At 39.2% G+C, this 14162-nt stretch overlaps 1 protein-coding gene across 2 annotated transcripts in view; it reads right to left on the bottom strand.

Moving 5' to 3' along the window:
• Positions 1-3501: 3501 nt before the first annotated feature.
• Positions 3502-14162, bottom strand: part of gfod1 (glucose-fructose oxidoreductase domain containing 1) — a 28963-nt gene continuing 18302 nt past the window's right edge. For both annotated transcript variants that reach the window (XM_008438442.2, XM_008438444.2), the window contains exons 3-4: positions 6982-7175; positions 3502-6783 (exon numbers count right to left, since the gene is read on the bottom strand). In XM_008438442.2, the coding sequence (XP_008436664.1) occupies positions 6043-6783; positions 6982-7175 (935 nt within the window). In that variant the 3' untranslated portion in view covers positions 3502-6042. The remainder of the gene's footprint in view (positions 6784-6981; positions 7176-14162) is intronic.

Below are 14162 nucleotides of genomic sequence, written 5' to 3'. Positions count from 1 at the left end.
GTTTGTAGTTTTGTTGACAATTCAGCGATATTTATTAATCTCTAGAAAATATCTTAACACTCTCTTTGGAATACAAAACATTCAGCTGCCACAGCTGCATGTTGAATGTACAGTAAAAACAGAGGAAATGTTACAATCAGGTTATCACTTTATCTGATTCAGATTCCACCATTTTAAATGAAGCACAAAAATCTGGTGCTGGGAAACTGAACAGATGTTTACTGATGGCACTAACTGGTGCGAATGATGCATTTATAAAATCAAATATTGATTAGACACATTGGGGTCAGCCAGCAAATATAAACCTACACGCATGATGGACATGTAAAACTAGTAATGCAGAGCAATGTGGCACAGGGATATTATGACCAAATAAAGAATAAAATGAATAAATAAAGCACTTTGAAATGCCTTGCTGCTGAAATGTGCTATACAAATAAAATTTGACTGAATTTGATTGAAATCCAAATCTTTTAGACCTCTGAATTGTAACATCAGCTTGAGACACATAAAGGCTGTAATTTAACTGGAATATTTTATAAAAAATATGCAACTCTAGACTTATCAACACATAAAGGCTGTAATTTAACTGGAATATTTTATAAAAAATATGCAACTCTAGACTTATCAACATACTCCATAGGAAGTCCTATTGGGAAATCCAAATCTTGTGTGTGTGTGTGTGTGTGTGTGTGTGTGTGTGTGTGTGTGTGTGTGTGTGTGTGTGTGTGCGTGCGTGCGTGTGTGCGCGTGTGTGTGTGTGTGTGTGAGACATGCCTCATAATGACACATATGGTCCAATGTCAAATTTAAAATAAAATTTTAAGAAGCGATGAAACACTTGACAGAGGTCAGAGGTCAGAGGCAATACTGTTTCCTCTGGGCAACATTTTCACAGGAGTGATGCAACACCACCGGCCTCCAGCAGGGGTCAACAGAGACTTTAAAATTATGTCATTACAAAACTGAATGCAACACCACTCAAACAAGAAAAACATTATTTAAAAAAATTTCTAAATATGTAGCAATATAATTTGAAAAAACATCCATCCATCCATCCATCCATCCATCCATCCATCCATATACTCACCAGTTTTCAGTGTCCACCAATCCCCGACCAGAAATAGGGAAAAGTAGCTACGTGGTGTGGGCCAAATGAAAACATCTGAAATGTGTATTGAAATGTCCAAATAGGCTTTACTCACCGTACAAAATATCTATCAAAATGCTGGCCACGTTTTCAGGTAGAGGTGTGTAAAATGCCTGAAAATAAATATAAGCCTGTAGTTTCATAGAGTGAAAGTATAGGACAAATACTTCCACAAATCCCATGTTGAGGTCTACCTTCATGTTTGTCTGCATTGAAACTGTAGCATTAGATAAACCTGTACTTTGGTGATTACCAATGCAGACGTTTTCCACAGTAACACTCCAGGCTCACAAAATGTGATAAATGCGACACAAATTAACAATGAATTTAAAAATGTCAAACTCCTTGTTGTGCATTTATCCCTGGGTCAGCCAGACTGGGAGTTAGGGCGAACATACTGGGTGTCCAGAACAAGGCTGGGTCCTTTGAATGCACCTGAATTCAGGCACACCCAGAGTCTGAGGAAAAGTGGTTTGTAATCCATGACTAGATGAGAATTTGGCACCATGGCATCCGGTAACTAAGCAACGCCTCCAAAGCCTAAAGAAGCACCTTTGTGAGGCTGTTGGTCCCAGTTCCTCCCTGGCCGAGAGAGAGAGAGGGTCTTCCCTGACATAAGTGTCAATGCTTCTGAAGCAGAGAGGAGCACCTTGTACTGACGGGGGGTCAAAGTTAAAAATGCTGGAACCATGGTCACTTCTGGGCTTATTTGTTTCTGCTGTTCTGTTCATTTCAAGTGCAGCGGTCACAACAAATAAGAACACAACCAAATTAAAATATGGGTAGAACGTAAGCTGTGACAGCTGTAACAATATTTTAATACAAATAAAACCACTCATAACAAAATAAAACTAATAAAAAGTCAGCATATTTGTAGAATGCACCAAATCCTCTTTGTTTCAAATCAAAGTCTCAGATACTTGACCCTGAACATGGTGAACATATACATTAACAATAAGCAGAAAAAGAATGTTTTATCAGCATCCTCACTGTCAGAATAACTTACCCAGAGGGAAAAAAAGCACACTTTAGTTTCCGATTCTGTACCTTGCAGAACATCATTCTCTTTGAGTGACAGCCCTGCAGTGTTGGCCATGGTTTTAATTTGAGGCAGAAGCTGGCTGGCTAAGACGTTTAACTGAGTCAACTCAGAGGAGAGCTGAGTGTGGGCAAGAAAACCAAAACATCCACAGAGTGGAACTGAAAGAAAACTGGTATGCAGAGAACATGACCTTTTTCTTGTTCAAAATATCCACTGAGCAACATAATTGTCAAAAAATACAAAAAATACAAGCACATTAATATAAATTAAAAGGGGAATCAATTACATTAGATTAACTCAAAAAGTTAGACTCGGAATGCTATATCCAAGCACATTATTGGAAAGTTAAGTGAACGGAAAAGGTGTGTTTAAAAAAAACAACAACAAAAAACAGGGATTAGCCTTAAGAATCCTCCATGGCTAAATAAAAACTAATTTAATTCCTTAGAGTTTATTATTTTTATAGACAATTATATTAATTCTGGAAATAAAACCCATTTTCATTTAAATTAATCAATTTTAATAAGCTAATTTTAATAAGCTCTTCTAAGTTACCTAACATCAACATTTTCTCACTGCTGATAGACATGGTTGTAACCGTGTCTATCAGTTTAACCGACAGGAAAGGGAACATAATTCATCCACATAGTGGAAATAATGAAAAATGAAGAATTTATTTTCATAAATTCCACAGTATATAAGGGCGTTCACATATCTGATGAGGAAAAGATCATCTTTGGAGCAATTTACTGCTCTTCTTTTACCAGTTCAGGACTTATATCGAAGTGCCTTCATAAAAGATGAAATAGCAGATTTAATTTTCAAAATAAAAGCCTAAACATGACAGTGAAATAAACCCTCATGAGAAAAGTCCACATCCTGACAACAAGTTTTATAGGTTTACATTTAAACTCTAATCTGACGTAGGGGGAAAGTCTGTATGGAGTTTTGATAAGGCGTTTGGTACACAAGGGCCAATCTTTTATCTTGAAGAGCGATAGCTTATCTGTGTTGAGCTCAGACTTTGTTTTCCCAGGCGCATCATTTGGCGAATAGTTGTTTGTTTTTTTTTGTCCAAAGGTATTTCGGATGAAAGTGCAAAGCAGTTTGGATCCTGACCTCAGGGAAGCATGCTGTAACCTGGCAAACCACAAGAAAAATAATTAAAATAAAACAAACTAGACAGTCATCAGCATACAGTCGTCACAGATTGTAAATGTCGCAGTCTGGGACAAATGGTTTTCAGCAGCGACGTCGGGTTCTGGCTGTGATCCACACCGCAGCCTAACAACAAACATAAAGCTTTTCAGTGAGTTTAACCGTTTTATTTTGGTTCTGTAAGGGGAGGGGACAAAGAAGCTAAATGCTCCAAAGGCCTCAGTCTGTTAATCTCACAAATAAAAATAAACTGCAGGTCAGTCCACAAAAATGTAAAACATCAAAACCACACAATAAATACCTTAAAACGCATCTAAACACATTCCAATTCCTTGGTTTTTACACATAAAACACATACAGTACTTGTTTAACTGTTCAGACATACACTTGTTTTGCAATATTTTTCATATGTACATTTTCAGTAGTTGCTACACAGATAGTACTCCAGCACATTTTTTGAACTTGAAACTGCAGATGGAAAATGAGAATAACAATGCATAAACAAACAAACAAAACAAAAACATCTTTTTGGCTTTTTCAAACTAAGTTGAACTTCAGCCTATTTTGCTAGCTTTTTCAGGAACATGGCCAAGGAGTAGCTAACAATTATAAATATAACCTGACCCCCACAGAGTTTTTAAAAAACATTTTCTAGAGGACATGCACAGGCCTCCTGTGGTTTCAATCCTTGTCCTTGTGCTAATTTCTTTGGCTAGCACTGCGTTAATTACAACCAGATTTAAAGCTAATGTGTTAGCCAAACCGTAAACATCAATCATCGACATTCATTTAGAAACTAATGTGTTTATGTTACAATTTTACGTTCCACTTTGATTTTAACCATATTTTTAACACTAGTGATTATTTTAGCTATAAAATGCTCCACTATTAGCCAGCTACGCTTTTACCATTAAGCTTTGCCAGTGGTTTGTTCATCAAAATGGCTGCCATCTGCTTGAAGCAATGTTAATGTGTTAAATTTGCTTTAGAGTGAAAACTATGACTTGGGAGTACTCACTTCAATTTTAAATGTGTTTGTTGCAGTTCTGAAATTTTTTTTAGATTTTGGTGAGTACTGCTAACTGCTGTTAGCAATATTAGCAAAAAATATATTTCTCGGTATTTTATGAATTTAAAAACAATAACAACACTTTCTTTCTTTAAGAATGAGCAGAACTGAGTCCATGACTGATTTATTCAGATACAAAGTATCAGCAGTGCAAATTAGCAGTTTATTTCCACAGCTATCACTGTGCTGTATACAACTGGCAGCCATTTTGGATTTTAGGCTTAGGGTTGGCTTAGAAATCTACAACATTTTCAGTCAAAGTTCTGACTTACGGAGCACCCTAGTTGATTTATTGAACTTGGAACTCAGAAGTTCTGACTTCCAAGTACAAATGAAATACAGCAAAAGAGCAAGAGCAGTAAGGTAATAAAAAATGACTAACTTTGTTCAAGGTAAAACACAGATTAAGCCTCTTTGACATCTCAGAAACGTTAACCCCTTCTAATAATCGTTAGCAATAGAGTTCAGAGTGGGACAGTCTGAAAATGTTACAAAAATTAACACTGTTAGCCATTATGGTTACATGGGACCTAATGACATTTAAAGCACAGTATATACCAAACCGTACCAACTAGAGCCTCATGTATTTATTTATGTAGTCAATGGTTGATGGTTAATTGTTACTGTACTTTTAGGCATGTTGAACAGGATTATTAAGGTTAGCTTAGCATTAGCAACGTACTACACCCATGAACAGAAAGTAAAAGCAATAGATTAAGGAAATATCCAAGTATCACTACTGATCACCCGCACAGAACTAAAAGGCTAATGCACAGCCAACTGCATAAAGGCATAAAATGTGTAAGGTGTGGTCTAACCCTTTATTTAAGGCTGCAGCCGTTTTATATTGCATACATTAACCAGAATGTTAAAGCCTCTGAGTTACCCACCAGCCAATGTGTTATTTTTTTTAAAAAATTTTTCTGTTGCTTCACACACAAACGATAGAATACACAGTAAACAGATAGAGACTGTCGAGCGCACTGACTTTTCAAACGTTGACTTGATAAAACTAGCAAGGACTTCAGAGTACAGCAACGATTTCATTCTTCCTTGGCTGTCCTTGTTCGGACCCACAGTGTAAGGTATTGTGTTTCCACTCCTAGTCATGAAGTCGTTGAAATAATGCAGGGAAAGGATGCACAATACTTGTTTGATAAAGCAGCCAACAGGATGGTAATAGGCATCAGGACTCAGAAGTGTGAGCTTGTTGAACGGAATGATCAGAAGCAGGTTTCTGACAGGAAGTCATTACTGACTGACCAGCTAACCAGCAAGTAGTTTCATTTCCCGATACGCTTCCAATATCATTCTTTTGTGAATTAGTCTGGTTTACAAGTACATCTAGCAGAAGGACTCGAGTCCCTTATCAAATGTAAAAGAAAAAACAGATGGAACTTCTTATAAATACAGATTTGATTGTTGAGAACCTAGTTTTCCCCCCTGCTGCTGAGGCAGCAAAACCACAGATATCTGCATCACATTGGCATAAACTCTCTGCAACAGTAACAGCGCACATTTAAATAAAATTAGAGATGAGATAAATTACATCCAGCAGTTCTATGAAAGAACTTTGAACTTGACCAAGGCCACTGTCCTCCACAGCTGTACATCAGCCAGATGTTAACAGTAGAGTGACATCCTACTGCGTCGCATGGCCTCACTGATCAAATAGGCAGGGCTGACCTCTGGCTCCTCCTTCATGACCACAATGTTCTGCCATTCTCCACACTGGTTGGACTTCTTGATTGTATCCACCACACAAAGAGCATATAGGCAATCCTCAAAAGTGGCAGCCATCGTCAAGGGCCTTCCATCCCAGGTCCGCCGGTCATCCTGGTCTTGGAAGGCCTGCCGCACAGCCTGGATCATGCGGATTGTCCCGGTGAGGTACGGGGATGGAATGTCACTAAAGGCCTTTTCTGGCAAGGAGGCCTTCTCAAGAGGAGTGGTGTCTTTGAGCAGGAGTTCAGGACCGCCACCGCTTCCCCCGCCGCCACTGTTCTTCTGTCCGTACAGGTCCGTGCCCGTGACCATTAACCTCCCGACGGTTCCCACAACAATCACTTCCTGACGAAACTCTCCAGGGACGTTGAAGTTGAGGGTGACAGTGCAGCAAGCGCCTCCTTCTAACACCATCTGGAACGTGCAGAAGTCGTCACTGGTTATCTGACGGATGCCCCGGATGTGGTCCGTCTGTTTGACAAAAGTCTTTAGGAAGCCGTGCACCTTGACTGCACGCTGACCTGTTAGAAATGTGAGGAGGTCAATGATGTAGCTGCCCACCGAATGCAGTCCACCGCCTCCCATCAGGTCGTCACAGCTCCAGTTGTACTTCTTCCCCAAGAGACTGCCACTGTGGACCTTAGTGACAAAAAAACAGAAAGATATGTCAAGGTTTTTGCTATTGCTTCAATTTCCTACTGCAAAGAACCCCCAGAATGAGTCATAAAATTAGTGAAATCAGAATCCTTTATGTTTTCTGTAACTATTTCTCTTACAGGAAATATGAGCAATACGACAACAGAAACAACAAAGCAAGCAAATGTTTTTTCATCATACCTGGGCCTCACAGACCAGCAGTTCTCCGATGTATCCTTCCTCCAGAAGTTCCTTCATTCGAACAAAGGCCGGCAAGAAACGCAGCACATTTCCCATAATGCTGAGCAGCTTTGGGTAGTACTGAGCAGCTGACATCATTCGGAAGGCATCCAGAGGAGTGGCAGTCCTATCACATATGACGTTCTTGCCAATACCTTTAAAAAGAAAAGACAGAATAATGACTTTTGTGTTCTTCAGTTGCAAAATCAGCTTTTCCTTGTTCTTTCTTACAGTAGAGGTCTACACTTGAGGTGTGGAAAAAAGAGGAGTAGATTTAGCAACACCTACAGACATCCTCCTGTGATTGAAAACATGCATTCCCACAAGGAAACAATGCCTCCCTGCAAAATGAGGCAACTCCTACAACAGCTGAGTCTGAGATTTTTGAATGGAACAAGCTCTCCCCTCCGAGTTGAGGAAAGTATATATGCTAGCAAACTTTTAGAAAAGCAGACCAAATAGTGAATGCATTCTATATATCCTGGGGATATTAACAGGTAGTTGACAACTGGGAAGATGTCACTCTAAATTTGAATCCTTGCATGCAATTTGGGATAATTTATACACCAGAGGGCTCAAAAAAAGACCTGATTAGAACTCGAGGGTATAAGACAGCAGAGATCATAGAGCTTAGATAAGATCAACTGGTATAACTGAAGGCTCAGTAGAAGGCCAAAAGAAAAAAAAGGAAAAAAAGAGTAGAAAGAAGCTTTAGACACAGAATGGAACCAAATTAAAATCTCGTCCAGTGGATCAAATGGTCTACAGCTCCAAGCAAAACCCAAACACAGCAGAGACAGGAAAAGCGTCAGTGATGTGAGGACAGGCAGATTCAAGGAGATTTTCTATTAGAGCTAAAATGGAGAACATGACATTAGAAAACAGTAACAGCAGTCCAGTTTCAACCGACAGATCCTAACATGACTCCTGGATGGCTCCCAAGTGCTTGGGGCTCCAGGGATGTGTGGGGATTCCTTTAATACAGTTTTCATGCTAACCAGGAACAGGTTGGATTTTTGCATTTTATGTTCTAATTTTGTCCTTACTGTACAGTAAGTTATTCTTAATGTTATATATTTTTATGCTTTTATCTTTGAGTGAACCTACAGCCATTTTGCTGCTGTTACATCTGAATTGGACAATAAAGGATATTTATATTCTATTCTATTATCCAAAACTAATATGCTATACTGGATAATAGTATATCAGTCTACTACAAGTAGTTCTGTTTTCTTTTTCTATGCTCAAAAGAAAGGAGTCAGATTCACGCACAAACGCCCTTCCTTCAGTTTAATGCTCCCACATCAGGGCTAAAAATTCTAATAGCTTAATTCATCATCTTCATTGTATTTGCAATGAAAATGCTATATGATTAGATGGACAGTGTGCACTCATAGTTGGAAGTGCTGCTTTTCCTTCGGTCCTGCCTAAGGGGTCATGGGTGAGCAAACAGTTTTGTGGATGTGGACGCCCCCCTAATCTGCTATTAGCTCCAATTGGCTAGGTCAAGACATAAATCTGTTTGACCCAGTTCTGAGAAGCGCCGCCACCCAGTTTCCAACCAGAGCCGACACACAAAGCCAAGAAACAACAGATGAGCCCCTGCCTCATTTTTTTTGCTAGTTTAGACACAAAAGATGAATTTGCTTTCTTGGTAGATTCCCAAAACATCGGGTGTTTTATCGGAATTCATATGCAGCTGTACAATTTTGCAAAGCAGCGGCTTAAATAGCTTCAAAAATAAATGACTTGAGGTATTCAATGCACCCTGACTGACTAAATACTAAAATGCCTCGTGGGGCTCCTCAGTTAGAACTTCATGAAGGCAGAAACAGGGTCAGATCAAAATATTGGCAATGACCTTTTGTGTTTCATGGGCAAAAGTTTGAAAGGTTAAGACTTTGGCATGTTAGCTGGGTGACACAGTGATGAAGCTTCACTCACACTGAGTGTGTTGACATTCCTTCTTATAGAGGAGGACTTAAGGTTCTCCCATTCTTCATTCAAAGTGTCGAAATCAGCCCTCTCTGACGTAGTTGAGTGACAAAAAATGCATCATCTCGTTGACAAGGAGGATTCCTCCTCTTTTCGACAGTAGAGGAGGACAAGTGTGCCAAACTATTTCGACAGAGCTCTGTGCAGTGTTTCATGAAGTTTGTTGCCGTGCTTTATGCTGAAACGCACCCGGACAGCAATGTTCATGTCTCGATTCAACTAGCCTGCTTCCAGTATCCGTCTTTTGTATCCATACGCGAGGAGCAAAACATTTGTATGATTCTTTACTAAATAACTACAAAGATCGTCAAATGGCTAAAAACTCCTGGATGTAAATTGTTACAACTTTGTCTACAGAGGAGGCTGTCTGCAGAAAGGTGTGGCGCTGTCTCCGTGACCTAAAAGCAAAATGGAGGATGGAGGGAGGTGAGGAAAACCCTGGCTGGAAGGAGAGTGACATATACTGAAGTGGGATGGGTCTCCCCTGGTGGCCTGGGTTTTGTATGAAAGGTGTGCGAGAATATAAATGTCCCACATCCATGCTGACACTTTTAATGGACCTTAAATGCAAGTTTTAATGCAACCTTGCATTAAAAGTGTCATTATTTACCAAATAATGCAAAGTTGACACTTTTAATGGACATTTGGTGCAACGTTTAGTGCAACTTTGCATTAAAAGTGTCATCATTTACTGAATGACACTTCATGAGAACAGCCATAACCATTTATAAAGACTTCTTTATGTTCATAACAGGTGTTATGTCATTTTATGACTGTGTCATGCCAGTCTTATGCACACCCCTTCAAAAAAAGTGTTACCAAGATTTTTACTACTCATGTATATCAATGGTTTTAAGCCCAGGGGAGTTGACAGCACCTCTAGACAAGCCAAACAACGGGTTTCTCCTTTGCACAGTTATGTTCTGGGTGGCATTAGTGACAGGAGGGCAGCAGAGATCAACAACATATAGGACACCTGATAAAATATGCCAGTATTGCTCCAGTTAAACTATGGTCACCAGTAGTTTGTGTTTGGGACCCTCCGCTGCAACGGCCATCATCCAGTGACCCTTCTAGAATCTGTTCTCCTTCACTGTCGATGGTGCCAATTGACACAAGTCAACAGATATAACCAAACTCCCAGTGTGCATTCCTCAGAGTTATCTTCTGCTGTAAGCTTTTGATTTGATTGTTCTTAACAGATTAAGTTCGCCAAGCTTAGACTTTAAAGTCCAGGTAGTCATGGAAAGAACAAAAGACTGAGAATACTTGAAGGTAAGTTAAGTCCTCTATGACCAAAAGGAGATTTGTTCCAAGAATAAATTTAAGGTGGTGACTGCACCGCTGTGGGAGTGAGATGTGGTCCATTAGTACGCAGAACTACAAGACATCCTCAACAGCAATGATGTAAGTTAAAGTATCTTTGATTAAAACTGTCTTAACTGCCATTTGTAAATGGACCGATTAGTTTCTCAAGTCCTGGGATGCTTTAGGTTGGACAACAGCAGAAAGAAATGGCCCAACACGGGCAGGAACTCTGGCCAGGGGCGAGTGGATGCATCATTACAACTGAACGCCAAGCCTCCACACTCCACTGCTCCTCCCGGCTCACTGCCAAGCTCAGCGTCTGGGCCTCTCTGCATGACTCAGGGTTTATAACGCTGAGTACCAGTGTTCACAGCAACACACACAAATAGGCCACGGTCTAGAGATGAAGAAGGGTGATTACGCTTTAGCTGCGGTGAAGGAACTCCTTAAAAGTAAAATGTTTTAGATATGTTTTAAAAGTTTTAAAAGTTAAATGCGTTCTGATTGTTTCAGGACAACAAATCAAGGTAACATCTGCATACATCCAGTGTATCTCTACAGTAATGTGGTCCGGTGGGAACAGCTGGAATTCACTACGTAGAGGAAGCTGGTGGATTAAGCTTAATGCCAACAGTGTAAACAATAGACCTCTTTGCCTGGTTATGCTAGAAATAGAAAAGCTAGGAGAACAGGTCAGCAGGACTAACCATCTGGCACGCTGCGTCGTGTATGTGCTCCAGCAGGGAGGAGGTCAGGAAGGGGAAAGAAGAGACACCAAAAAGTAAAAAATTACAGTAATACAAGCCTCGAGGAAGGTTTCCTATGTCTGGCTGATTAGCAAGGATTTACTAAGCTGAACTGTTGAATTCCTTCCTTAGTTTGAAGCTAGCAGCCGATTGATTCTGAATACCTCAGTTTATTTTTCTTATGACACTGTTTTCTATTAAAGTTGGGGATCTTATTACAAAATATCCTTATTATTAATTATTATTATTATAGTCACAAAGAGAGTCCAAATTTAATTTACATGAATGAGAATTTAATGCCTGCAACAGACTTAAAAATATTGTACTAACGGTTGAAGACTTCTGCAGTAATAGCCATACCAGCTCAGGAAATGAGCCACTATATGAAAAAAAGAGAAAAAGACAAATCTTTTGTTTTCACAACTTGATTAAAAGTTCCATGAATCACAAAATGTGTTTTAAAAGAATCTGTGTACAGTATGAAATGATTCAGTGCTGGTTTATTAGTTTTTTTGTTTTATTGTTTTTTTCACTAGAATGTGTCTAATTCTAAAGGTGGTCCTAATGCCAGATATTTCAGCTTCCCATGTTATATTTATTTTTGAATATTTCAGATATGCGAATTAATTGTGGATTTTCCACGTTTCCCAGAAATAGAGCAATACTATAATTTCTGGACTACAAGTTGTTACTTTTTTTACACGATGCAGCAATGTGTTTAATACGTGGCTTTTTATCCAATGGGTTATGAAAGGCTGGACTGCTGGGCGAATTTGCTTTGAGTGTATCGACCATGTGATAAAGGGTTGTCAGAGATTAAAGCTGATTTAAATGGAGTGACTTTAATAAGTAGAATCACTTGAGGACATAAAGGTTACATATCACATTCAGCAGAGGTTTATAACCTTGGCCTATATATTGTGTCTCTGCTCTCAGCTCCCCAAAAACAAGGAGTGATGGTCAGTGTATATTTGGAAATTGTCTGTATTTCAGTAGCAGGTTTGCATGGATCAGATGTGTGCTGACTGAGCTCGTAGACCAGACAGCAACGCAGCAGGATTAAAAGATCTGAAAAATCATGAAACATGTTTCCTCACCGAAGCTCTGGAATTAGATGTGTGTTAGCTAAACCTCAATAAGAGTGTAACTCAGACTTACATTTAATCAGTTACTCTACCTACTAATACTAATAGTCTCAGAACATGAGCAACAAAATGTATAAGAATAAAAACACAAATAAAGAACACACAAGTTTGGTTAAAAATAGTAATAAAATAATAACATTTCTAAGCCACAACATAGAGTATGTGTTGTAAAAAAAACATGTCTGTTATAGCTTCAACAAAACATACGGTAAAGGTAGAGACAAGACAGTGTCAGTTATCCTAAATCTAATCTACCATAAAGCAATTACAAAACAGGGATTGTTGGGAAGAAAAGGCAAACATTTTTGCAATACAGATGCTACATATGACTACAGGTCAATATAACTTTATCATAGTACCACTATGCTGATATGAAATCGGCATGCAATTTGGGATTAAACTCGCAGAGTTGATGAATGCTCTTTGTAGCTAAATAAGGAAAACTTGTTGCATACTCTTTATTATTTAAGTTAGATACTAATTACTAGATTCCTTAATATTAGATAAATGGGCTACTGGATAAAAAATAACAAAATAATTAATTGGGGTCTGGAAGTTTTTAATTTTAAGATAAGAAAGAAACCATCACAAAACAGCAGTTTTAGCTAAAGATGCGATGCTAGTGGGCACTAGCTTTGTGGTCAATCGTGACTAATTGGTAGTTATTAAACTGTGTTTTAATTACAATTACAAAAATGCATTTTTCTTAAGAAACTCTGAAAATTACTGTCTTTCATTCTGGTTCATAATGTCGTCCTAGGAATTATTCTAACATGTCATTCAAACTTAGCTAACATAGCTAAAGTGTAGCGCTCCTGACAAGTATGCTAGGATTAGTTAAACCGTTTTTGCTATGGATTGACTTCAGAAATAAATTGCATTGTTCTATAAAATATCTTTATGTTTCTATACCACAAAACACATACTCTACCATTCAAAAGAGATTTTTTGGATCTGAAACAAAAAGCTACCACATGAAGGACAGCTAACATACTGTGATGGTGACAGGACAGCATTGCAGTGTGTACACTGTGTGTAATGTAGCTCCAGGTCCATTAGCGTATATCAGAATCATGAATAATGGGGAGCATTAGCCTCACTCAGCCTGCTCTAACCCTCAGCTAATGTAAAGAGGTTAGCGTTCCACAATGTGTCTAAATACCACAATTAACCTCAGTACCAGAGTGGCTTGTTTGGCATGCATTATAGCCAAACAAAGGGTCCTGTCCAAGCCCAATCACACCACGTAGATACTGATGGTATCCACAGATTACCTCTTTGTAAAGTGCTTTCATGCAAATAAATAAATAATAAAAGTAGATGGATGTGTGCGTCTTTGAAGCCTTACATCTGCAGTCCCCCGCTGCTCATGATCCTCTTGGGTCTGATTAACTGCTGGACTGAGCTGCTTCCCATCTCCTCTCTAATCATTCTGACACATGCACAAGCAGCAGCCCTGGTAGCTCACAAACAGCTGAGCCAGTGCTACTGCTGATGGATCTGTCTGCAGCCTCACAAAGAACCATCTCACACCCTCCCTGTGACATTTGCATTTTATCATCAGAGCGGTCTACAGCTGCTTTCGTCGGGGTGCAGGGAAACCAGGAAAGCCGTCCAGAGGCACTTCAGGTTTTAGCGCGTGTAAATGCCACATTCATGTGATTTAAAGATCGGTTTTGTGTTGCTGACACATTAATAAATTGCTGCGGTGTTCACGTGTCTTTGTGGGCCACCCAGCTAGTTAATTACAAAGGCATGACTACAAGGTCAATCCATGCAGCTTGAAAGGTAGGATAAAGTAAAGAAAATGTATGCTGAGGGTTGGCTATTTTTCAAACAGACTGTCCTTCTTATCACATCCGTAGAGGCGGTCAGAAGATATAAGCAGGTACTGAAACTGGTTCTTTGTTTCACAGGAAATGCTTCTAAGTGACAGTTTTGTGCAGGC

This window comes from Poecilia reticulata, linkage group LG20, assembly GCF_000633615.1.
Source record: "Poecilia reticulata strain Guanapo linkage group LG20, Guppy_female_1.0+MT, whole genome shotgun sequence".
NCBI lineage: Eukaryota > Metazoa > Chordata > Actinopteri > Cyprinodontiformes > Poeciliidae > Poecilia > Poecilia reticulata.
Note: the sequence above shows the minus strand (reverse complement) of the source record. Positions and strands in the feature narration are given on the sequence as shown.